Source organism: Primulina tabacum, chromosome 5 (genome assembly GCF_025594145.1).
Source record: "Primulina tabacum isolate GXHZ01 chromosome 5, ASM2559414v2, whole genome shotgun sequence".
Taxonomy (NCBI): domain Eukaryota; kingdom Viridiplantae; phylum Streptophyta; class Magnoliopsida; order Lamiales; family Gesneriaceae; genus Primulina; species Primulina tabacum.
In genome coordinates, this window is record NC_134554.1 from 6,664,712 (window position 1) to 6,691,160 (window position 26,449).

Genomic DNA, 26,449 nt, shown 5'->3' on the forward strand with positions numbered 1-26,449 from the left:
TTCCTTTTTTCTCAAAATTCAATTAGTATTGGATTTAGAATGACTAATTGTAATTTGGTTAACTAACGCCCTTTTTACATTAAAAAAAAATAAAATTGAATATTTGAATTGCATGTTTGTATATGAAAATTGATACAGCAAGTTGGTTCACATATACTTTCATTTATCTAATTAGTCAGAATTTGGTCATAGTACAATAAATTTGTGTTTTTGTATGTTTATTTCGAATTTCGTGTTATTAATGATATGAGATTAGATATTGCTAGATAACACCTGATATTAGTTAGATATCCAGTTAAAATTGAGGACTCTGGTGTCGATTCGGATTAAGTAAGCCATAAGAAACACCAAGTTACCAATTTGTACCAACTAAAAGACTAAACGTCTATCTGAATTCTGAAACTGGCAATAAAATGTATATATTGCCTTAAAAAAAGGTTTTTTGCATCAATAATATCGTTCATCCACTATTGAAGTATCCAAAACTGGTTACACATTGTACAGAACAAGAAAATATAATGTAAAGTTTCTAACATCTTGCAGTACCTGATGAATCAAACTTCTGTTCTCCGTGGAAGCACACAATACAAGAAATAATGAGCTAAGATTAAGTTATACGAGAAATCTGCTACGAATCTCTCTCCCAAAGAATTTGCTCGTCGATCTTGCTCAACACCTCATCATCAAGTCGTTTCCATGTCCTGACCCTTTCTACCCCATTCCATTCCCGCTCCCCTCTCCCAAGTTCGGCCAAAATGATTCTTGCCCTCCTCGGCCACCCAGCTACACCATAGCCGTGGTATCCAAACCCTCCACCGTAACAAAACCATATGCCCTCAAGATTCCCACAGAAGTCATTGGTATGATCATGACCTACGAAAACAGCCTTCACATCTCCCATGGATACAAGAGTATTGAGCACTCCCGAGTTTACAATGGAACAGGCTACATGTTCTCGACTTGTTCCAGTCAAATTTTTAATGGGACCTTGTTTAATTTCAGGAATCGGTATGTGGAAGAATGCTAACGATAAGCTCGTGGTTGGATCGGAAGCAGTGAGAAATGATTTGTTGCTATTTTCTTTTCTTCCTGTTAGTGTGACCTGCAACATGTTCATAATTCTAAATCCACAATGTGGGATAGTGAGAGTTAAAATGGTTGTTGTCACATAATTTACGCGCATAAACAAGATTCTTGTGTACAACGGATGGACAAATTTAATCTCATGTATGTTCATATATTTAGATAGTTCTGCATTCTGGTGTAATTCAGGGATGGCATAAAATGAGGACGTACATGCCTCTCAAAATACTAATGAGGATATACTTCCACTTGGTTAAAGCTTTACCTGTAATTTCTTGGAAACTCGACGAAGCCAATTAAGTTGGGATTCTTTAATCCATCCATATGTTTGGATACCATCAACAACGGCTCGGTCTCCACTGTCAAGAAAATAGAGATTAAGGACACTGTTGTTGGCAAAACTGGAACCTGGAGCACCCCATACTAGCAGGTTATAATTTCCGAACCCATCGATTTTTGGCAGAGTGTTCTGTTTCTTGGGATTAGAGGTGTTCTCTTCAGATGATGGAAAGGTTTGTGACAGAGAAAAATCCATGAGGGAGATGAAATACATCAACTCTTCACGAGTCATGGTAGATTCCTGATCGTGGTTCCCTAAAACAGCTGCCCAAGGAGTACCAGATTTTAAAACTGGGCCAAAAGCTTGAAATAGAGATTCTACAGCATCAGCGGCACTTGATCCAAATATGCTATCACCTAGAATGCAAAACTCAGATAAACGAGAGGCAACAACCATTTTCACTTGACAGAGGCAAAACAAGAAGATGCGGTTATAAATGTAAAAAGTGTACAGGACAAACAGAAGGTACTTTTATGGCCAAAGCACACTAAAATATACTAGACTTTCCATCATTTGCCATAAACCAATAAAAATGAACTACAGAACTAAAATAAAAAGTGCCCTTCAAAGTCGGGATCTATTTGAATGAAGCATACGGCTTCCCAGTGCAATAGAACAGGTGAAAAATAAAAGGTTTGCCTATGAGTACGTAGGCTTAGAAAGAGTTTTCGAAACTATAACAAAGTAAAAGTGAACCATTCTTTTTCTTTACTTCCTCTAGGGACTCAGTAAAGCACTCTTTCTATCAATTCAGGCACAATCATCCAATCTAGTTTCCGTACCTGCAAAAGCTTCATTTGATTCTAATAAAACTACCAACTTTTCAATGTTTAAAAGAAAACTAACTTAAAAGGGGATCAATTGAGGTAAGTTGCAGATACATTTTCAATTACATGCTACATTGATTGCTCTCAACCAATATTGTAGCTTCATTTTGTGGAGTTTCATCTTTTTATATGTATCGAAAGCATCCGAACAACCAAATATTAGAAATTAAAACGATTTCAATTCACCCTCGGCTTCTCTTCCTGCGGGGAACTCCTATGAATAGAACATCACTGTATATTCAAAGAAACAACAGTTTAGTACCAGTAAACACAATGAGATCAGGTTTTTCGAGTTGGATCATCTTCTCAAGAAACCGAGTGGTGTTAAGGTCCGAACAGTACTGGAACTCATTCTCCAACACATCGCGGCACCGAGTCAACATCCCATTCCCGTAATGCATATCAGCCACCTGCATCATCAAAATTCATCTTCCTCAAAATAATCCAAAAAAACCCACAAAGACCCACGATTTTTACAGTTTTACATAGAGATTTAAGGTACCTGGAGTATTTTGAAGGCCCCATCAGACCGAAAACGAAGGGGAAGAGACGCTGCTTTCTTAACTTTGACATGTTGAGGAGACAAAGGAAAGTTTTTGGAGATTAACAGCGTGTCTAGGAGGTAAATCGATGAATTTATGAGGATCAGGTAAAATAAAGCTGGGATCGATGTATTTTTACAAGATTCCATTACCAGCTTCGGGAGGGTGATCAGCAACACTTCATATATTCATTCATTTTCGTTGTTTTGTTTTCCAATATTTTAATTAATATAATTTTATTTTATTTGGAATAGTGCATTAACATTTACCCATGGTCATGAATTATAAAGAAGTTTATTTTTAATTAATTAATTATTTATTTAATAATTTATCCAATGAAAATGAAAACTGCTCACAAAATTAAGCAATATTAATTATATAAACATCATTGTATTACGTGGTTATTATCGGGAAGAATATGATATTGGTACTCCAACTTGATCAAATTATATTGCCATTTGGTTTGTTTAAGCAGTCGAATTTAAATTTTAATATGTTGACTTAATTATTTTGCAATTTTATTAACTTATTCCGAGATTATAGTCATCATTCTACGAGAATACTAATATGTCATTAGACAAATCAACAATATCTAAAAACGACTTCAACAATTGATAGTGCAACGTCAGCATCGCATTAGTACTCTCACATAAAAAATAACTAAGATTTTAAAACAAACAAATATCGTATCGATTAAAACTGAAATTTGACTACAATTAACCATTTTATTATAAGATCAAATTTTCATGTTATTTATTATTTAAGAACTTTAGGAATGAAATATGTTCATAACTTAATATGCACCCAAAGGACAAGTTCCATTCTCAAACAATTTAAAGTAAAAGCACAATTATTTTCACACACACAATTTCCTACGGACCCAGATCATGGATACCTTATTCAGTGTTAATCATGCTCACTTTTGGACAAAAGTTTTATTCAAGAAAATAAAAAATTAATCTTAAGTAACTTAAACGTGGATTTGACTAAATTAAAATTTTATATTCTCGTGCACCTTCGTATATCTAACTAGGTAGATTTTTATTCCAATATTTGATTCATAATCTGACAATTTGATCCCATAATATTTCATATTTTTTGTGTTAAATAATTATTAAACAACTGACCAAATGAATAAAAATGGTCCATCGATATTTTTTTACAAAGAAATGAACGTGTCAAACTTGTTACGGATCACACTGAAAATCATATTTAGTTCCGTAACTGATATTTCAAAATCAGGTGGGCAAAAACATAAATAATACGATTTTTGGTTCAAGTATAGTTTTTTTGTTATCCTTAGTTTTTTTGTTGCAAAATTAAAATATTTAGAGGTAAAATTATATCATTTTAGAAATTCTCTCTGACAACAACTTGGTTAGTTAATCTATGTTACACCGAGATTGTTTCTCTTCTTATTCAATATCATTACATAATGTGGGTCTCTCATATTTTTTGTGGAAATTGACATACATATTGATGATCCAAAGCTAAATTTTGACCACATCAGAAGAGAAATACTTCAGGTGTAACTAATGGCGGAGCCAAAATATGACTCTACCCGGTGTAACGCTCCAGATTCGACGACTGTCTTCGCTGTACCAAGACGAGTCTTTCCAGCGTCCTTATGTCCTCACTCACACGCACCTTGGGAAGCTTACCAGGGGGTCACTCATCCCAAAATTGCCTCAAGTCAAGCACGCTTAACTTTGAAGTTCTTATGTGATGAGCTACCGAAAAGAAGATGCACCTTCTTGATATGACTAGTACATATCAAATCTTTTTAAACCCTCTTCAACTGCACAGTCTCATCCCTGAACAGTTTCGAAATCCCTCTCCTTCCGGTGTAAGATCGGTTCATCCATGTTCCCTCCGCCTAGAAGCCTGCCAGTAGCCGCTCATTGTCCGTGCAACCTCATGGCACCGACGATCACCCCCGCCCTCTTCGGCCCCGGGCCTCACACTGGGTTACGATTTTAAACTCTAAATAATATTTTAAATTAATCTACCTTGGTTAATATCAAATTAATCCAAAATTTACATATATTTAAAAAAAAATTGGCCACGGGCTTGAACGTGGCTCCGCCACTGGGTTTAACATAGAATAATCTCAACTAGGTCTTGCCCAAGAAGATCAACGCCCGCCCTTGATCATGTCACCACAAAATTTCTACAAATATTTCACGTAAATTTCGGTCTTAATTATGATTGGAAACAAATTAATATTCAGTAATAATTTTGATTATCACTAATGATTTTAGCGATCGATGGAAAATTTCCATCAATTGTCTAAATAAATTTGTCAATGTCGTAGTGACATTAAGAGAAATGTGCGATTGGTCGTTAAAGCAAAAGCGTCACCTCATTGTAATAAATAAAAAAAATGTCTAAATAAATTTTTAATTTTGATCATACTGTGAAGGGAGAAATATACGTCGCGACATGAGAGCTTCTCCCATAAGGATCAACCACTCAAATTTTAAATTAATTTAAGACTTCGTAACTTGAGAATCCAAATTTCTACCTATAGATACATATATTTGTTTATATATATATATATATTAGTGTTTATAGGTTACTATCAAATGATATGCTGTTGATATTATAATCGTCGTATCGAATAAATTTTATAATTAATTCGATTTGATTAAATTAAGTCACATGAAAGATCCTTATTTAAATAATACTGAGAGTTTCCTAATTATGAGACATGGTAAAAATATACTAACCACTCTGATTATCTTATTATGACTCGAACACCTAATTTGTCGCATTAGCACATAAAATATAATTAGTTAGGGAATAAATATTGTTAAATGTCAAATGATCGTTTTAAAAAAAGCGAACGCAAAATCTTTCTGATATTGACCATATTTTATGATACAGTATGTAATCACACATATAATAAGTAAATAATTGATTACGGCAGAAATTATTTTAAAAAGTTATTCATGATACATTATTGAACAATTATATGACAAAATATATATTATTTAATAAATCATTTTGTTAGATACATACATATATCCATCCCTAGTGTAATATAAAACCAGTGCCCGAAAGCATTCAATGCGAGTATTTACAATAAATATATATAATATAAACAAGTAAATAACTATTGTAGTAGAATCTTTTGTATTAGTGTTTTTTTTATAAAAAAAAAAATAAAGTATTTTATTGTTTGTGTGTGTGATGTCTTTTCTTAGTAAAAGAAATCCAAGGTGGTTGAATCAAACATGTATAAATGAGAGTAACATTAAGTTGAGTGACATGTTGGGAAGTTATTGTATGTTAAGCGGTTGACGTTGCGCAGCTTGATCTGGTTGGTTATGTAGATCGTAAAAGAGTGATCAAATCTTAACATCTAATACTATGTAATACTGTCTCTGATAGGGACATGACCGGCGGTAAAAAAATGATATGACTGATTTCTAATGGATATGAGTCAGTATCAACAGTTAGACACAATCCATACTTGTGAGCCTAACAATCCGACCAATTAGCACATAGGTAGGTGCACTATGCGCTGTCACAAGTATACGAAAATAAAGTTGCGCATTGACTAACAGCTATAGTTTTTGGCATGGTGGTAAATGCTTGATCCTAACATTTGATATCAGAACAAGGTCTTATGTTCAAATCTCCCAAGAAGTATATTTATATACTTCTTGGGAGGATGTTGAGTTAAGTGTGAATGATTGAAAATACAAGGATAAGAGACATCTTAGGAAGTTCTCATGCGTCAAGTTGCTGATATTGCTCCGCTTGATCTGGTTGGCTAGGTGGGGACGTAAAAAGTGACACGAGGTCTTCACGGGTAATAACTGTTTCCTCTTGGGATGTATGACCTCTTGGAAGTTTTCGTGCGTCAAACTATTGACGTTGATCTGGTTGGATATGAGGATCTTAAAAAGTGAAGCCAAAACTTAACGGATAATACTACCTCTATCAGGGACATGGTCGACAGTAGGTAAATGACAAGACTAGTCTTATGAGATATGAATTAGCACCAACAGATAGACTCACGAGCTTAACAACCCGACCCATTAACATACGGTAGGTGCACGATATGCTGTCATAAATATAAAAAAATAAATTTACGTCTTGTCTTGATTAACAATTATAATTTTTGGCCTGATAATAAATATTTTATCCTGACAAATGTCAAGTCTTGCACTCAAACGGAAAAGTCAAGTTCACCTAGTTCTCGTCTGGTACGCTATAATTACAACCACCTTAATGGATGCATCTTTTTTGTTATGCAGCGTAGGCCATTTGCTCGTCGCCTTCCAGCACAAATACTATGACCACCGGCCAAATATCCCAATCTCAACGACTAGGATTCAATTCACACTTGATTATTTTGGAATCCAAAGTTGTACACGTCCTAATGGATCCGAGATCCGACTCGTTAAAATTTTGGACTCGTATACAAAGTTCGACGAGTTTGGACTCATTAGACGCACCGAACAATTATATTTATAATATTTTTTATTTTGATTTTTAACTAATAAATTTATAACAAAAAAAAAGTTTTGAAATAAATACTGGATTTTTTTTAACAAACGTGAATCACAAAAATACCCCTGGTCCTAATCACTTGTGTTTATCACATTGTACAAATGTCCCTTCTGTGTGCTTCATGAAAGCGTTTTGACTCCCAAAATTTGCCCATCATATTCCGTTAATTTGATCATCGGTTTAACCGAAATTCATTAAACTCAATAAATCGATTTCTTTAACCCAATCGACCAAATTTTTCATTAGCATATATTGAATAAAAAATTAAATCGATCGTTTCAATCAGTAACCGAATTAATCGAAATTCCAAAATAAAAATTATTAGAAAGACCGAACTAACTTCGAAAGGCAGTACCGAAGAGAAAAAAATTATGACAATTAACGATTAAATGGAAATATTACAATGTATTTGTGGTTGTTGATGAAAATATAGGGTAAAAGAATTTCGAAAAACCACTAACACCACCAAATGAACATAGCGGCCTCGTATATATTTATAAAAAAAATTTGTACTTCATTTCAGTCTTATTATTATTATTATTATTTTTTCTCAATTCTAAAAAAATTAATAATCGAAAGCAAACATATTAGAGTTAAATAACCAACTTTCTAAATCAATTCAATCGGCTATTTTGGTTAATAGAAAGTTGAGTAGGTCTTCTATGATATCTTGTCACGGATTTTATTTGTGATACGAGTCAATCTGGTCAATAATTTCAAATAAAAATAATACTTTGGATAAAAAATAATATTTTGTCATGGATTGGATTGTATATCTTTCGCACAAAATTTACACATGAGACGAGATCTAAGAGATTTTGTCTTGAAATTGTGCTCACTCGTCGGGCAAATATATTCAGATAGCATCACCATGTTTGGCGTGTTTTTTTAGTCACGAGCAATCAAGCCTTAATGTGTGGACGAGCTGACTTTGCGTGAAGCCGCATAGTTCAGAAGGAACGTGGCAAGTGCATTAGTATACTAGTCATTTTACGGTTTTACTCTTAAATTTTCAGTTTTTTGGAATAGCGATTCAGCATTTTCAATATCACATCAATATTTTTCGATATCACGTCATGATTCCGATTAAACAAGACTAAAAACCCAAAAAAAAAAAAACAAAAATTATACGAATAAAACACAACTACAAACTAGAAAACCAAAACAGAAAACATGAAAAGACTAAATCGACTACTTTTCCTTTTCGAATAATATCATTCAAAACAATTTTTATATGCATAGGTTATAAAATGGAATTTAATTTTAGGGAGTATAAAATTTTAGAACAATTTTTTACCATTTATATTTGATATATTCAAGTTTTTTTTTAATAGCATATGTACCCATATATGTACGAGCATGCACGTTACGTTATGCGTGTGTGACATGTTTAATTAATTTTTTATACCAAAATTTTAATTACTTATAAAGAATTTCTAACGCAGATTTATGTACAATAGTCCCAAATTGGCCGATTCATGTTACGACTAATTAGGCATGTAATGTTGCTATCAATAAATATGAATCAAAATATCGATATATATATATAGACACACACACACACACTTGTTTTTTCCCATTTAAATATTATTGAATAGTCCTATAAATACCCGCACCTATATTCAAAGCTTGCCACAAAAAATATCCCCAACACTCCTTCAATCTCCCAAGAAGGAGGCACAGAAAACTCTCCACTTTTCTTTCTAATAAATCAATATGGAAAACTTTCATGATGATGAGTATAAGCATTATTGGGAAAGTATGTACCTACAAAACGAAGAGCTCGAAAGGTACGATAGACTCGTATCTTTATCTTATTTTTCATATATCTTGTTTAATTATATCAGATTTTTTAATTTTATTTTTTGAAATGTTGGTTCGATGGGGGTTTTAAACGATTCTATGAAATATAGTTATTTCGATGAAGTGCTTTCTACGTATTACGACTCGAGCTCGCCGGACGGAGTCCACTCATTGTCGGCTTCAAAAAACATAGCTTCGGAAAGGAATAGGAGGAAGAAGCTCAACGAAAGGCTCTATGCACTAAGATCAGTGGTCCCTAATATCACTAAGGTATTGTTAATTTATTAATATAATATTATTAATTCGTAATTATTGATCCAACTTGCAATTATATTAATACGTCAACAATTAATTAACTATATATAATGTCGAGTGAAGCATTTATAGCTGTTCAAATCTTTCATCGACAATGGTATTTTATATGTTATTCTATGTTCACCTTGAATTGAAGAAAGAAAAATTATATAATTTGATCATGACACAATTATTATCCATTTATATACATGAAATATAAATAAAATAAAATAAAATAAATAAAATAAAAATAATGTCATGGTTGATTATTTGTTATCATGTTTTATGACCATATCACATATTTAATTAATTCAATGAAAATATCTTAATTTAATGAATCCTCAATAATTGCAATGATCTTTGGTGAGAATTTGTTGATGTAGATGGATAAAGCATCAATTATCAAAGATGCGATTGAGTATATCCAAACACTACATGAAGAAGAAAGAATACTTCAAGCTGAGATTTCAGAGCTGGAAAATGGGAAATCATCAAATAACCCCCCCCACATGTGTGATTTTGATCAAGAATTTTGTTCTGAGGCAAAGAGATCAAGAATGGACCAAGATGACCATGGATCAAGATTCAATCCATCCCCTCTTGAAGTTCTTGAGGTGGGTTTTATGATTCCATTTTTAGTTTATTCCTAAAAACATGCTATAAATCCATTCAAAAAGTAAATAAATTTGAAGATATTAAACGATTTAATCATTGATTTTCCGCATTAAAAATGGAAATAAAATAGCATATAAGAGATATTTCTTCACATTCTCATATATTTTGGTAAAATGATAAATACTCGATTTTATAATCAGTATATGAGGGTATGTACGTGTCTGATTCTCATAAGCTTGAAGGTATTATTCAATTATTGAGAGGAAGATTGTTTTGAAGAAATAATCAACATTACCAGGACAATGATTGCAATTCGACTGTATAATTTAAAATATTTGAATTCTGCTTAATTTTTAGTAGAACTACAAACATCTAAACCTAATATTAATCTCCCTTTAGCCTATCCCTAGCTACCAAGCGAACTCTCAATAAATATATATATGATTATAAATTATAGAGTTAAGAATTGATATATATGTGCAATTTTCTTGCTTTTAATAAGATGTACTAAATTTTTAGATTGACATGCGTATGTGGATAAATGTAACTTATGCAACTTTTATTATTATTATTATTATTTAACATTAATTTTAATTTTTACCAAAATTTTTGGGGGCAGTTGAGGGTATCGAGCATGGGAGAAAAGACAGCGGTAGTAAGCTTGACATGCAATAAAAGAACAGATACCGTGGTAAAGCTTTGTGAGATGTTTGAATCGCTGAAGCTCAAAGTCATTACAGCCAATATCACAGCTTTTTCAGGAAGGCTATTGAAGACTGTGTTCATTGAGGTACGCTTTTTTATTTTTTCCACGTTTAATTCAATATTCTCTGTATATTTCATTAATTAAAATTGGTAAATGTTTTTTGAATTTAAAGTAAAGAAATAATAATTTATTTATTTTGATGGATTTTGAAACCTATTTTTTCCAAGCTTACGCATGACATGAATGAGTCAAAATTATAAAACTACGTTCATATAGCTCATTATCTAGAATTTTATGATATCGTCTCTTAAAATTAACCTTATAATGATGAAAATTTGAGCAGAAAAATCGACATTTAATAATAAAAACAATAGAGTGTCAAAAGAGTTGTATATATATGTGTGTGTGTGTGTGAAATCTTTGAAAAAGTGATAAAATATTTTGTTCGTTCTGTTCTCGTGAAAAAGATATTTAGGTTATTTAAAGTTATTATTTTGTTCCAAAAAATATATATTTATGATTTAAAATATATATTTCAGTTGCATAATATTTGTATGAATCAAAAGTCAAAACTCACTCTTAATTCCACGATCTCGTTTGATTCCCGTTTTCTTTTAATTATAATCGAGCTTTTTTCCCACCTAAACAAGGAAGAAGAAAAAATTCCTCCAAAACATCGGGTATAGGAAATTGCTGTACTACAACGTACCTGGACCCTTTTGTCCAAAAGTATATGACCAAAATATTTATAATTATATAATTTTAAAAATTCTCCATTTTATCTTATATTATGTTATGTGCGAGTAAAATAAATTTTATCCATGAAATAAGATGAAAGAAATAAACAAAAAATATATAATTTATATGTCTAGTAATTTCCATTCATTCTTAATTTTTTTTCCCTTGGAAATCTACCATTTCCGGTTGACCCGACTCTAAATAGTATGAGTCCGAAGTAAAATACTTTGAATTAATGTGTGATATTATTGTGTGATTTGCTCAAAAAAATAGTTTGTGTGACATAAATCTGGAAGATTTAATTTCATTTATGTAGTGATAGTTTGCTAAATTAGATAATAAATATGAAAATAATTTAATTTTTTTTATGTTTTATACCTTTGAAATTGCTCGATTAAATTTGTTGCTAAGATTTTTTAGTATGTATCTAACGTTGATATGTTTGATTGAGTTTAATCCATCGATAGTATTTCACTTGCTATCTATATTTTTTCCAGATCAATAATCAATTAAGATTGCGTTTGGTTTGGAGGATAAAATAAACTAATGATTAGTAAGTAAATGATAAAGAAAATGATTGTTGTAGGAATGTAATATATGTTGTTATGGCGACGGTCGGTGGTCGGTGGCAGCGGTCGTGGCGGGAAGTGGTGGTGAGTTTGGATATAGGAGAAGAGTAAAATTGGAAAATATGAAGGATTAAGAGTTGGATAAATAATCTTAGGGGGTGAGGAGGTATTATTTTAACTCACCTAATATAACATAATCATTCATAGGAGGTATTGACTTGGTTAAATAATCACGCGTACCAAACGAGGGATAAGGTGGGTTAAAAAAAATAAACTCATCTTATCCATCAAACCAAACATTCCCTAAGTATTGTTAAATCATATACATTAAATATATGGTATTTTTGTTATCAAATTTATTTATTTAGTATATTTATGGAAATAAATTGAAGTTTTGATTCTATTTCATATTTATAAATTTCAGGCTGACGAGGAAGAAAAGAAGCTTTTGAGAGCAAAGATAGAAAGTGCCATTGCCACAATGAATGATCCAGACAGCCCTATGAGCAACTAATTAAACAATATATATTTGATTTTATGCACAAGATTCACTATTGAAATAATTTCAGAGAATACTCGATTTTGTCATCGTTAACGAACAATTTGAAATGTCTCTACCTTAGAACTTGCATTAGTCAGAGAGCAATGAGTCAAAACACTTCTTTTTTCACTATTTCGAAACCCCTAACCTTAATCGTGTTGATATGGAAAATATGGAAATGGAAGGAGCAAAGAGTGAGTTTAAAATGATATTAAACGGAATTCAACACAGTTTAACCCAATTAAGAGCTGGTTTAAAGCTGTTATCGATTATTCAATTCTACTGATAGGTTATCCAGATTTTTTAACACCCAAAGTTAGACAACATTTGCAATACCTTCCAAAGAGTTGATGGAATAACATGTTCAGAGTGAAGCAAACAACAAAATGTCCATCTTGTTAAGAATACAAGTCAAATTATCTCAAACTCAAAAGACATTACAGTGCATAACATATATAGCACAATACAACCGCAGTCTCAAACACACTACAGAAATATTTTATACAGTTACTTCAAACCCTCTAAAGTAGTTTACCAATCTTTAAGCAGTTGGTTAGCGACATCCTTGTAGCTGACTTTCCTTTTCGTAACCGGCTTTGTATCAACATTCAAAGGCAATTTTTCTTCATCTTGAGTTTGATCAGCATCTCGAAATTTAACCTCTTCAACAATGGCAGTAGGAGTATCGGTTTTCTGGGTTGAAAGAATTGGTAACATATTTAGCAGCATGGCTTGAACCGGATCGAGTGTGTCCGCAACTTGATTGTTGCACTGCGTTCTGCTCCCACTACATTCAGCAACGGATGGTTCAACAGGTTGGCCTCTTTCTGGTGCTTCAGACTCTTCCACTGTTGCTTCCATTTGAATATCAGGAACGAGCTTTGCTTCACTGACTTCAAAGTTTTTTCTGATAGTTTGCCGATCTGATGAATCATCTAGATCAAACGCATTCCCGTCAATCTTTGCAGGCTTGTTCCTAATCCGAGCCCTTGTTCTTCGAGGACTATTGCAACCCGATTTTCCTTTATCTTTAACCGTCTCAGGAATCCCACAATTCATGTCACTGTTTTCGGACGTGTTTTTCTCATCTAAAGAAGCACCTTCATCTGATTCATTTTCAGATATCTTAGCAGGCTTGTTTCCAATCCGTGCAATTCCTGCGCTTGTTCTTCGAGGCTGTTTAACAATTGCTTTTTCCTTTCTCGTATTATTTCCACTTGAACTTCCCCGTTTCCTTTTTATACTTCTGGCAGGCAAGTTGACTAATCTTGGCTTATCTGCGGTAGCATAGGTATTGCTCCATTTCTCGAGTTTGTCAGAAGGAGGAGTTGCATCCCTTTTTCCCATATTAGAATAGCTACTGTAATCTTCTCTACCAACGTTGTGTTGATCGCTGAAATACCACAATAAATACAGTTTAACATCATAACATGGAATTCTTGCCGCGAAACATAAATTTTGAATTGAAAATACCTTCAACTCTATTGGCAGAACATATTCACGTATGAATCTGTATGCTTTACATGATCTCCTTGTATAAATTTAATGGATAGATGATCATCACATTTGACACTAGTGGCGAGAGTTAGGGGTGGGCGCGGGTCGGGTTTTCGGGTTCGGGTATCCAGCTAAGATAACCATATGCATTAGGATAGTTTACATGCAATGTCAAAAGGTGAGGCTAAATTTAGCAATTTCACGAGATGTGTTTATACTATTGGATATATTACTGAAAGCTATCCCTGAACTCATGGATTATGACGGAAAATTACCCTGTTCAAGTGTAGGAAAAATTTTGAAACTGCAACAGATAATCAGGGCATTCAACTCTCACCTTTAAGACTTGCCAAACACAAGATGCAGAGAGCATAAAAAACACGAGGTAAGAAATACATCAAAGTATTTTTGGTAACCACGAGTTTCCATGATTTTAAGATAGTGTCGTGCATAAAACATTATTAGACTATTTCAACACTTACTCTAACTCTGATAAAGACTGGCCAAAGCCCAAGGGTTTCAAACTGTAACTCTCCTCTGGCAACTTCTGGCGCTTCTCAAAGCAGTTCTCCAACCACTCTGACTTGACAATTTGCAAATTTTTACTGCACAAGAGAGCCCTCTCTGCCTCCATGAAACTGACAAAAATAACTAAGTAATAATAATATGATAAAAAGGACCCATCTACTGAAGGCATTAATCATTATTTTGAACCTCTCTTTTAAAATTGAATCTCCTACAACTGTTATATGACCCTGAACTCTCAACTCATTTTATGAGGCTTGATAACTGTAATGCCAAGATGCTGTATGGCGATAGTAAATAGCAGTAGGAACTGTGAAGAAAACTTGGAGTTGGGGAAATGCACCGAAACAAATAAGACGCTGAATAATAAGCTATATATGATTTAAAATAAATTTATGCAGCCATAAACCGAAAAGTACAATTAGTGTTTATCCTGGCATAAAGTACTGCTCACCTACTCAATGACGTATCAAAGTCCACATCAAGCTGTGGATAAGACACGACTACTAAATGAGTAGCATGGCGAAGAGTCTCAGCAACAGTTCCACCACCAATGGAAACCTCAATTTTCATCCTTCTCATTGCAAGCTCCAATGGAGTTTTCCAGTTCATATTTTTTCTACAACACAATAAAAGAGGATCAAATCTCAACTTCAAAGCAGCAAATACAACCGACATCTAACTTGGTTCATATTCTAGTGTAGAGAGATAATCGTCTTACAATAATTGCCTTGGGAGATGAAAGTGAATGCAGCAACCATGAAAGCGAGTCCATTCTTCCTTCGGACACAGCTTTTTCTTGTAATACTCAATTGAGTTGGGATATTCGATCTTACTTGTGTCTTTTAGGATCTGAAAAGCAACAAATAAAAAAACAAGAAAATTAAATAATTTTAATTAAGGCATCATCCATGCACATTTTACTTCCAGGCACTAGTGATATAGCATGATTGTCAACATAATAAACATATAGGGGAATTTGGCAGATTAATATACCTGTTTGAGATCCTCTGTATTAATATCCAGATAGTAAGAGTCAAAGAATTCATCGATTTCTTCTTGCAACCTTTTCTTCGTAATGTCGGAGAGGAAAAGATAGTATCTTCACAAAAGACAAAAATCTTGTAAATAAATAAAATCACAGGGTTATAAATCAACATGGAGGTAAGTGAAACAGTTTTACGCTAACTTTGACTGTAAAGGTAGAAGCATCTTCTTTGAGCAACAATCAGTGAACCAAGAGCAATGAATAACATCTCCCTGGTGCTTTGCAGCCTGAAACTTGATTCCTGCAAGATATTTGTACAAAAACGTTAGATTTTTTTGGGTATATTAAAGCACTTACTTTTTCTGCGCGTTCTTGTGAGAAGAGGAGTGAGAAAAGGACCTTTACTCTCAGAAGCAATACAGTGAGTAACCGAACTGTTCAGATTCATGGAGAAAGCACCACCATTTTCAACCACCATTTTGTGCAGAGAATCAAGGGAATGGGACGAAGGTACACTTACAAAGTCTAAAAATGTCAAGGAGATTCAATTAACGAATAAATTCTCACAAAAACTAAATACGTTAATTCTGGCGTAGATGAACCTAAGGAAAATTGAAACAGATAAATAATCACCAAATGATTGAGCAATCACACTTTTGGACCCACTAATTATCTGATAACAGCCAATTGACTTTCAAAGATTACTATTTCGTCAGACCAGTCTACGGTGTTCTTAATTTGGAAGATTATCCTTTCCAAAGTAAAAAGATTTCTGATGTATTATATTATCAGTGAATTAACCACACAGCTGTACGAAATATCTAAATCCAAATATATTTCAACACTGGCCATATTTAGCATATGGTCATAGGATACAGAACACCATGTTTAAAAATATTGAAGTCTCTCCCTTAACTTGCGAAACATCTGTCTTTATAAAATGGGAAGGAACGGCAGAAACATTCTTTTTCGCTCCTCTAGACAACTTTGCGCGTTTTGGCTTGTTGTCCTCAACTGCATAATCTGTCCACTTTTGGGTGGTACCATTGCTTGAATGTACTAATTCAACAAAAGCTGCCACAGTGAAAAAGAAAATAATCCATCTCGACAGCTGGTTGAGAGAGTAAAATAGTAATCTGACAGTACATGAAACATCGGATAATGTAACAAGAAATAAAAAAAGATCGATATCATCCATTGAAGATGATGAAATATTAAAATGCAGGGATCCACTGACATTGCACATCAAGGCATTCGTGCCAAGCCTTGTCATGTCTAACTCGATCAATTCGCGGAAATCTTAAGCTATACGGAGCAGCAAAAACCTGAACGCATAAAAAATTAAAGAGTAATGCTACATGTACAACAAAATTTGTACAACAATTCTTACAACACAAAAATTTCATTTATCAACATCTCATGATAGATTCAATGCAAAATCTCACGATATAATAACAAAATCTCACGATTTAATTATTGTAAATATCGTTAAACGATATTTTGGTTGTACCTTTAGCATTACTCAAAATTAAAATAAGATCATGACACTTGAAACTAGATTCCGCGAAGACGTACTAAAAATGGTTGGGAAACCTAGGGAATAGTTACACAATCAAAATGCAGAAACGTAAAAAGTCGGATCCCACCCAAAGTTCAATATCATTTTAAATGACTTCAGATGACGTGCGTTGCGAGAACGGCAAAATATGTGGTATTTACAAGGGTACCTCGGATCTGATTGTTCGAATGTCACTAGTGATGGAAAGGACAATCGATCTGCAAACAAAAGCACAAAGGTTGAGAAACACAAAGAAAGAGCTGCAGTCTAAATAATTTATGCTCACTTTTCTGGGCTTTCAACCCAAACATCAGGTCTCTCTTTTGAGTTATTCGTAACTTGGTAAAAGCTTGGTGGTGCATTTTTTGAACTTTCATATTTCCTGCAAAAGGCATTGCTCGAGATTTTACGAAAAGAAATAATTCAATAACGATCTATGTTGCAAGCAGAAATAAAAGCCTGAAAAGTTTTTTTGTAATTCAAACTTAATTCCACGTAAATATCTGTTTGCTTGCAAATGCCCCACCCATGAATATTATCAAACTTCATGCAAGTTCCATGTTAAAATGTACATTCACTAATCCAACAAACTAAATCAAAGACCATGAGTCAACCTAAACATTTTCTTTCCTGCAGCATCTCACCAATTGGCAGCCAAAAATTTGTACAACAATTTTCAGATTCAGACACTATTGATTAACAGTTACCTGAAATATGGCTTCAATTTAGTCACAACAGCGTCAAGCTCCTCGTTAGAGAGCCCTGTACCCACTCTGCAGAAGGAGACAAATCTGCAGGACCACAACAATTAATTCATAACTGAAAACAACACCTGTCTCTGCAAAGGGCTTATCCAGTTTCCCACAACAAATGTCATTAAAATTCCATAGGTTGGTCAAAAGGGAAATTATGACCACTAAGACCCAAGGACTGGTGAAAAGGATAAGAAATTAACATTAATACCACAGGTAAAACACTTGCTTTTCCACCAAGTTACACATTGATTTACCAATCTGTCAGATATTACAAGTACAACCTCGTAACACAATGATTATGCTGGATGCTTACCAGCTGATTAATGAGTTAAAAATTTACTAAATTCCAAAAAAGATAGAAAAGCTACCACTGAAAGATTCTGATGCTGAAAACAATTATAGGTCAGAGACTATCAGCTCGAAGAATAAATACTGAATTAAAAATCATATTACAGACTTTTTCCGCAAGCCATATCGCATCTGAATCAGTTAGTCTACCCAGTCTGAGTTAGAAAAATGTTATAAGACGCTAATTAAAATAATAAACGAGGAAGTAATTTCATTTAAAAAAAAAGGAACAAAAATAGAAGGTGAATACTGAAGGAATCTTTTGCCAGTTCTAACATGCATGTACCTAAGTGCATGGAATGAAAACAAATTCCCAACAGAAATGTGATATAAAGCACAAGTAAATATAAACAAGTAAAAACACAGTTCTCTCGAATCTCGATAGATGAATTATATGTTATATAACAAAAAAAATTATGAGAAAGTAACTGTAACTGTATCATACTAAAAGTTTAAAACACATTTAGAGGGAATGATACATTAAAGAACTTTGAGTTAAAAAGTTACAAAAAGACGAACCGTCTAGGATACGTGTTTGGGGCAGGACGCTCTGCCAGACCAACAAGGAATTGAGCAATCTTCAAGCATGTAACAAAAGCAGAAAGTTTAATAACAGAATATGAAGAAAAAACAAACACAAAATCAAGTATTATCCTCACATCTCCTCCACGACGCCCAGATCCATAGTATCCCCCTGCATAAAATGGCTCAAGTATTATAACATAATAGTGTAAAAAATCCTCCTCTGTTGAAGAAGTTAAAGGTTAGTTTCAAACCTATGATAAGAACATCTAAATCCGAGCCAGCATGAATATAATCAGGCTTCAACTTCAGCCACTTCCCACTTCGATCACTAGGTTCCCATTTGGAGCCAAGATCTTTCAGAACAATTCCTTCATCTCTGACATTGTGAAAATGAATATTTTATGTATAAAAAACTAGATGATTTGAGGGGAAATCATGGTTTAGGTACTATCACTGACAATAGCTTCATGGATACAAACATGAGTATCATGAGAAAATCAAAGTCCGTACAACACCCCACAATCTCACTTCTGACCCCATCCTTTCATTCATCCCATTCTTAGATGTTTTATTTCAGCAGCATCTATCACTCTTGGCATGCAAGCTGTATTTGTTTATCTATCAGAGTCCACCAAGTGTAGATTTGTTAAATAACCAACAAATGTTTTTCTTGAGTTGATACAAGTGTAAAAGACTTCTCGTTACATGTAGCAAAGACCAGCTGCATCTAAGGTTGCATTTGGATGGAATGATTTGGATTTAATGAAATATTTGAAACAAGTATTTGAAATAACTTCATATTGAGACCCATATTAGACGGTTTAAAATTCAATATAATGATTCAAAATTAAGTAGTTGAAGATTCAAAATTCATTATCAAATGAATTTAACCAAACAACTAAAAGTATTTGTTATTATAGATTTGAAATTCTAAGCTCCAAGTCCATCAATCCAAAGGCAACCTATGAGAATTTATAATACCACTAGTGAAGAAGAAACTCAATATATTGGTGTCAGACTGTCAGTGTATCCATTTGCTGGGGCAATTCTATCAGATATGCAGAAAGGCAACTCTCAGAATATCAGCCACAAACCAATTAGATAAAGAAAGTCTAGACAGCAATACAGCGCCATCTTTGACCAGTTTCAGACTGTCAAAGCAGTTCAGAAAACCACCTAGGAGCATCCAGGAACACACATACACACGCATTTTTGGAAGTAACAAAAACATGAAAAGAATCACTACCAAGCTTAATTTGTAACATACAAATATTTCATAAGGTCAATTACCCTCACGGGAAAAAAACCATGAAAATCCTCTAACAGGAGTTCAACAAACACTTGCAGGCAGAAAGTGAGCACCACACTAGGTGTCTACACAATATGAAGGTGTTTGATGTGCTTTAGAATGCATCCATTACTCTTATCTAGCCACTGGAAGAAAAATTTCTTCAAAAAAGTAAGAGGTGAGGGAAAGAAGGTAACACAAGATTTGTAAATTTCACATAAACGTTGCATACTAGATAGCATCAACAAGAGGGCACACTATACCCACTGCAAATACAGAAGTATTTCTACGTCAAGATGAATTCCAATGGCCATAAAAAAATCGCACTGTTAAAGATGCACAGCGAGCTGCCATGGACATTATAACACTCACAAATGTAGATAAACATATTTAAAGAGAATATTGAAAATTCGTGAACATAAACACCAATGAACTTCTAAAAATGGGTTGCAAGACTGGACATATAATTGGTAAATTTTCTGACCTGTTCTCAATGGTTTCTTTGAAAAATCTCTCAACATCATCAACATTATGAGCAATTCGTGACCAACAAGGTTCCCCTGACAGATAGTGCAGTTAAACAGAAACTTACAGCAGCAACAAAAAAACATCCAGCAAACAGTGTCCATAACTAATGAGAAAGATGTAAGGACAAAAAAAACTAGTTCCAAATCAAACACCATGAAATTAAGAAGTGAACCGCCAAGACCTCAAGTGGTCAAATCACACCACAGCTCTCATCATAAGAGCAGGTCTCAGGTTCGAGACAGTTACAAACAGCACTCCCCGTTTGTAATTTTAAAAAGTTAAGAAGTGAAACAAATCCTTGCCAGTTTTTACAGTACAGTTTGGCTGCATTATTTGTGTATGTTAGACTGATGGATTTAGATTTTCATTATGGATTTTGAATGGAAGAATTTGAAATAATAATTATTTTATTAGAAATTTCACATGCAGCCAAAATGGCCTAAATATATTGGGTTTGAATGTGTATTCTCCATTTTTTTTTATTTGTTGCCAAACAAATATGATGGATTTGCATCTTAGGAGATCGAATCCATGAACCCAAGTGCAACCTTAAGGAACTAGTATAATAAACATAAACTTCTTCGCAAAACTTGTCAGTATGTCTACCAGAAAGAAGTATTGTTACACGAAAGAAAACGACAAACAGAAGCAAAGCAAAGTATTATATACCAGCAGGGCAATGAGCATTGAGACCGCCATTAGGAACCAAAATCTCCAACCGACCTGCTAAAGGTTTGACAATTTTCTTAAGATTCTGGTGTCTCTCCTTCAAGCTTTGGTGGATAACACTGGTATCTCCAACGTAAAGAATGTCAAATGCAACATCTAGTTACAACTTATATTAAGGAAAGTTAAAAATAAAGAGTAAGATGTCTGCAAATATAATGTTTTATTTTATCTTGCACGTCATGAATACAGACCAAACTGGAGAATCGCATTCAGGCCTGAATTGCTTGGGGAATTCAGGCGCAACAGAAGGATACAGCACAACTGCATCAGAAGGAAGTGGTCATCAAAACCGAGAAATGGAAGCTTCTAGTTTTAAAAAAATTATCTACACTTCATACTTCACATTATATAAAAGACACCTGCCGATCACTATCAAGCCCCTCCTTTGCAGCCTTGGCTGTGATAACAAGAATAAGAAAGATGGAACAGTGAGTATTAATATAGACAGATGGACCAAGGATACTACATTAGACAGTAAAACAGCAAGCAAAGGCAGGAATGCAACAATAAACCTATTTCCTGATTAGAACCAAACTCTGCAAATCGATTCGCTGATTTGTCCCAAACCAACATTTCACCATCAAGAATACACCTGCAATAAAGACGTGTGACTCATTCATCCAGTTTAATCTCTCTACCTCGATACTAAAGGAAGCATTAGACAAACTATGGCTCAATTTAAAAAGCATCCAATGGTCATACTTCAGCTGAGGCCAATAGCTTAAAAAAATTCACAGGATACATGTAAATCTTTTTCCTAAACAAGCATAGTGGTTCTCAACGTAGAGGGTGAGGGTGGTAGATGAGGTAGCCGGAAGGTTATATTCATATGTACAGCCAGGAAACAGAGAAAGTTTGATGGCATATACTGAAGACAAGATATATGCACAACTAGATAGAGAAAGTTCATTAGGATATGCTTGATTTTGTTGTCCAGGCTCCATATGGATCCTATAGTTAAAATGATCTCAACAGATTTGACATGATTCACGGACTATATATATCAGTTACAAACTAACAAATTTTGGAGATATAAATTGTTTTTCCAAGCAGAATTTAGCATTTTTCCCCAAACCAAGATGACAACAAAATGTTTTTTCAAGGAACTATAAAAAAAATAACCGGCAACGCTGGCAGCAACAAAGATTATGTACGTCTAACTCAGCGTTTCATAGTCAGCTATTAGAAACAGTGAAAGACAAATAGTACATAGGGAGGAGGGGGGGGGGGGGGGGGATTGCTCATGGGGAAAGATGAGGAATTTGAAATATGTTTTCTGAAACTTTCACCTGTCAACAAGGATATTCTCATTTATAATATCTGACATGCCATGTATGTATTCCGGGTGATCAAGAAAGTTCCTGCCGTGCAAAACAGAAAAGGAAATTTCATTCAGGCATCTGACATTGTTTTTAAGTCACATATTAACCAGTAACATTAGATGTCCAGCAGATAAAATACACAAGCTATTAATTCTCTGAACTTAATAGTAAGGAGCAAAGTACCATAAACAAGTTAACACAGGCAATTTATAACTACTAGATTGATTTACCGTAGAAAAATATATTCCATTCAAATTCGAGTAGAAACATATATTAATTACCAATAGATATTGAAAAGGAAAAAAAAAAGTTTATTTCAGGAAAGCAACCACCTCGAGAAGAAATTTATCACTGCTCCATTTTTATGGATTTGGATGCGATCACCATCAAATTTGCACTCAACAACTACTTCCTTGCCATGGAGCTATTTGCTTGTAAAATATAAATAAAAATTAACAAGATACCTAAGGATTTTCAACTTCAATATAATTGCAAAAAAATAAAAACACAAACACGTGCCTCAAAATTTGAACCAACCATCCAAGTAACAAAAAGTGCATTGATTCCATGTATTTGAAATCAACTAAAAAACATGCAGACCTTTTTCCATGCAACAGCGGAATTGCTGACTCTCATAGCTAGTTGAGGGCGAACAGGTTTGCCAACTTCAATATCCTAAACAATTCAAATAGCATTATTTGGGTGGGAGTGTTATCGAGCAAAGAAAGAAGAATCCACTCCTCAAAAAAGTAGTTTGAAGCAATGGTCTTAACCAGAAAGGGTATGAACAGACACCACCGACACACGGGAATGAGGTGGTAATGATTGGAGGTAGAAGCAAATCTAAAAACCAATTTTCAGCTACACGGTGAATTCCCCCAAATTCAAAATTGCAAAATTAATCAAACAAGTTAATACCCCGTTATATAGAATTATGTATAATAAGCCAAGACAGACAAGGAATAATCCATCTTGGCAATTCAAATAATCGCATGCTACAGTTCAGAACCACAAATAGAAGTACCAAGAAGAATACCTCCATATTCCGAGTATACATGAACTGTATGTTTACAAGCATCCAAATGGCAGTGCTATGATGTAATACAATAAACTAAGGTCCTAAACTGAGGAAGTTATGATATTTACATATCATCGTTTAACAGTGCTTCATATAAAGGTAACAAGGAGAACAAAACCAAAATGGACTACCTAAGGCCCTTCAGCCTTGATGTTAAAAGAACTATCCAAACATATAATCCAGTTTAGAAGTTTTGTAATATTACTAAATTAGGTGTACATTCACTCAATACTGACCATGATCGATGATTCTGGTGGTGATCAACCCTAACTTAATGATTGTTCGATATCAAATGAGTTGAGAAGTGTACTTAATCCTCCAACATGCGCCACAGTAAACAAAGTCAATAAAAAAGGAGATTTGGGCATCTGAAGCAAACCTGCCGTTTATGTCTCAGATTTCGATCTCGCAACTTTTCACAAACCAGTTTTAGGTCACAGGTGACATTAAACAGGTCCTCAGCATCAGGGTGAAATTCATGAAAGATGCTCTTCTCACTAATTCCCAGCTTGAGATCTAAACATTGGAAGAATTGCAGAGAAAGAATAGATAAAAGCAAAAATTGATACATAAAATCAGCAATAGATTACAAATGGCAGTATCAGATTAAGTTAGTAACCAAATATACCTTTAAGAATTATCATAATTATCCATTTCATTTCCTGAGCATTTGTTTTCCTAATCAATTCAGAAAGAACCAATGTCTTCTCTGCCCTGTGTCGAGATTTAAAAACTTAAGTATCAATTCCTAATCATGAAGGTATGCCATTTATTTCTTTCTTATTATCGTTAAAGAGAGAATATCACCAATTGAGCTGCTCGTGATTCAGAACAGAAAAGTTAGGAACGAGCAATTTCCATGAAAGCAAGATCCAAATGCAAAAACAAGTCACAGTACCGCTATTTCCCGAATTCAGATAGAATCTTTAATAAGTCTACTCAAACTTCACATAAAATTCAACCTATTTTCGCTGGAAGCCAACCGATCAAGCAACTCATTCAATTTGTTAATTGTAAGGCCTCCTGACGCCATGCCCTGCCTCCTTTGTAGCACCTGAAAATATATGAAAAACAGTGGGATCATTCAGTTCCAGTGATCAATATTGAAACGCCAATAACAAACAGATTGCAAAAAAGATGTCAACTTGATAGCAGAATTTAACTCTATGTTTTTTTCCTGACCAGCCATTTGATCATAAAAAACTGGAGAAAGAAAAGACCTCAGCTGCGACAAGAGAGAAGTTTCCTGCAAAGGCGCCAGATTTTGGGCCTCCCTTCCTCCAGTTGAGGAGACGTTGGGAGTCAGAAGCTTCACGGGACATTCCAAGGGCATCGATGAGGCTTGTGGCGAGGACGTGCTCGCGGAGGCCGTAGGATCCGCGCTCTCGGTCGAGGCTTGGGAGTATCAACCGAATGGCGGAGAAGTAGTCGTCGCCGTTGCTGGGGCGGCAGAATGTGTCGAGAAACTTGCGGAATTTGGAGCGTTTGACCGACGATGATTTGCTCTTCTGAATCCAATTGAACAGGCTGACCATCACACTAAACTTCGTTTCGGCCATTGTCGGCCGGCGGTGACGGAACTCAAAGAGGGGACGATCGTACCACTTTTTATGTGTGATGTACAAGCGGTGACTGCTTCAGTTTATTGAGAAGGAAGCTTGCAGGATACGACCTCTGGCTCTGTCAGACAAATATTTAAAAAAAAAATTAAAAATAAATTCACACTAACCTTAAATTAGATGAACCTCTGGCTTTGCTGATATTTTACCTATTTTAAGAGATATTTTTATTGTTTTGAATATTTAGTTCATCTTATAATTTTATTGTTTCATATGCTGTTATTGAATATACTTCAAGTAGAAGTTATTTACTCTATTGAATATTTCGATTTTTTGTTTATATAGATAAGACAAAATAGATTGAACTTTGGGAGTTATGTTTGATATTAGGAATAATTTCTCCCAAAAACTATGAAGTAGAAATTTATATACAACATGATGATGTGATTAAAATCAATAAGATAGATGCATTTGGTGTCTCATAGAAACAAAAAGAAGTTCAAACAAATGACAAGAGGTGAAACCAATGACGAAGCAGAATTTTATGATAGTGAGATGGATTTTGAGGAAGATGAAAATTTTAAACTGAAATAGAAAAAATGTAGTTGTTTATGATAATATTTCCAATGAGTTATTTGAGAGGATGGATATTGATTGTGCATAAAGTGATGATTTGGGGAGTGCTCTTGTTTTTGAAGACTAAGATATACAAAAAATTTCGATGTACGACTTAAATGAGGATTCCAAAAATCCTGATTTGAACTTTGGATTTGTTTTTCTCTTGTCTTGGGTTTGAATTAGTGGTTGTGGCGATATTTGTCTTGGGTTTTTGACGGCTATGGAATTAGTGGTTTTGATGGTTATGGATTTTGGTGACAATTGTACTTGGTTTTTTAAGTCTTTGGACAGTGTCCTAAGGTAATTCCCAGTTTTTTTTTTTCGACAAAGGTAATTCCCAGTTTTTAGTGTGCTTTCTCGTCACTCTGATTTTGTTACAGAACGAGGCTAATTTTATTTGCACAATAACTAGTTTTTATAGAAAAAATTGATTTTATCCTCGTCTCATCCAAACTGCAAAGTCGCATATAAACAGTCCGAATCGAAAGAAATCGAATATGTAATGCTTGTAAAAATATAAATTATGCCGGCTTGATGTAAATTTTAAGACAT

The 26,449-nt window shown here is 34.0% G+C and overlaps 2 protein-coding genes and 1 pseudogene across 2 annotated transcripts; 1 reads left to right on the plus strand and 2 right to left on the minus strand.

Moving 5' to 3' along the window:
* Positions 1 to 431: 431 nt before the first annotated feature.
* On the minus strand, positions 432 to 2,997 carry LOC142545990 (putative inactive purple acid phosphatase 28). Its single transcript, XM_075653458.1, has 4 exons — positions 2,753 to 2,997; positions 2,513 to 2,660; positions 1,349 to 1,779; positions 432 to 1,102 (listed from the first exon to the last, which is right to left on the minus strand). Exons 1-4 carry the CDS (start codon positions 2,939 to 2,941, stop codon positions 629 to 631), a joined length of 1,242 nt encoding a protein of 413 aa, XP_075509573.1. The 5' UTR covers positions 2,942 to 2,997; the 3' UTR covers positions 432 to 628.
* A 5,953-nt stretch (positions 2,998 to 8,950) lies between these two features.
* On the plus strand, positions 8,951 to 12,655 carry LOC142545992 (transcription factor bHLH35-like; annotated as a pseudogene).
* Positions 12,656 to 12,895: 240 nt separating this feature from the next.
* Positions 12,896 to 25,413, minus strand: LOC142545991 (DNA ligase 4). The gene is made up of 27 exons (XM_075653459.1): positions 24,941 to 25,413; positions 24,683 to 24,774; positions 24,349 to 24,434; positions 24,100 to 24,236; positions 23,243 to 23,317; positions 22,975 to 23,066; positions 22,610 to 22,681; positions 21,833 to 21,912; positions 21,680 to 21,717; positions 21,575 to 21,581; positions 21,261 to 21,416; positions 20,548 to 20,623; positions 19,027 to 19,151; positions 18,910 to 18,944; positions 18,770 to 18,828; positions 17,855 to 17,938; positions 17,434 to 17,529; positions 17,317 to 17,365; positions 16,827 to 16,914; positions 16,466 to 16,663; positions 15,989 to 16,114; positions 15,791 to 15,890; positions 15,598 to 15,703; positions 15,323 to 15,453; positions 15,056 to 15,220; positions 14,559 to 14,714; positions 12,896 to 13,972 (listed from the first exon to the last, which is right to left on the minus strand). The coding sequence occupies exons 1-27, from the start codon at positions 25,277 to 25,279 to the stop codon at positions 13,111 to 13,113; spliced, it is 3,630 nt and encodes a 1,209-aa protein (XP_075509574.1). The 5' UTR covers positions 25,280 to 25,413; the 3' UTR covers positions 12,896 to 13,110.
* Positions 25,414 to 26,449: the final 1,036 nt, after the last annotated feature.

Coding starts and splice junctions, on each gene's coding strand:
- LOC142545990 (XM_075653458.1), bottom strand. CDS start 2,941: ATGGAATCTTGTAAAAATACATCGATCCCAGCTTTATTTTACCTGATC. Junction 1,780..2,512: donor TGATCTCATTGTGTTTACTG/GTACTAAACTGT, acceptor TTTGCATTCTAG/GTGATAGCATATTTGGATCA. Junction 1,103..1,348: donor GAGTTTCCAAGAAATTACAG/GTAAAGCTTTAA, acceptor AACATGTTGCAG/GTCACACTAACAGGAAGAAA.
- LOC142545991 (XM_075653459.1), bottom strand. CDS start 25,279: ATGGCCGAAACGAAGTTTAGTGTGATGGTCAGCCTGTTCAATTGGATT. Junction 24,435..24,682: donor TTGGCTTCCAGCGAAAATAG/GTTGAATTTTAT, acceptor ATCTCGACACAG/GGCAGAGAAGACATTGGTTC. Junction 15,891..15,988: donor TATTGCTTCTGAGAGTAAAG/GTCCTTTTCTCA, acceptor AATATCTTGCAG/GAATCAAGTTTCAGGCTGCA.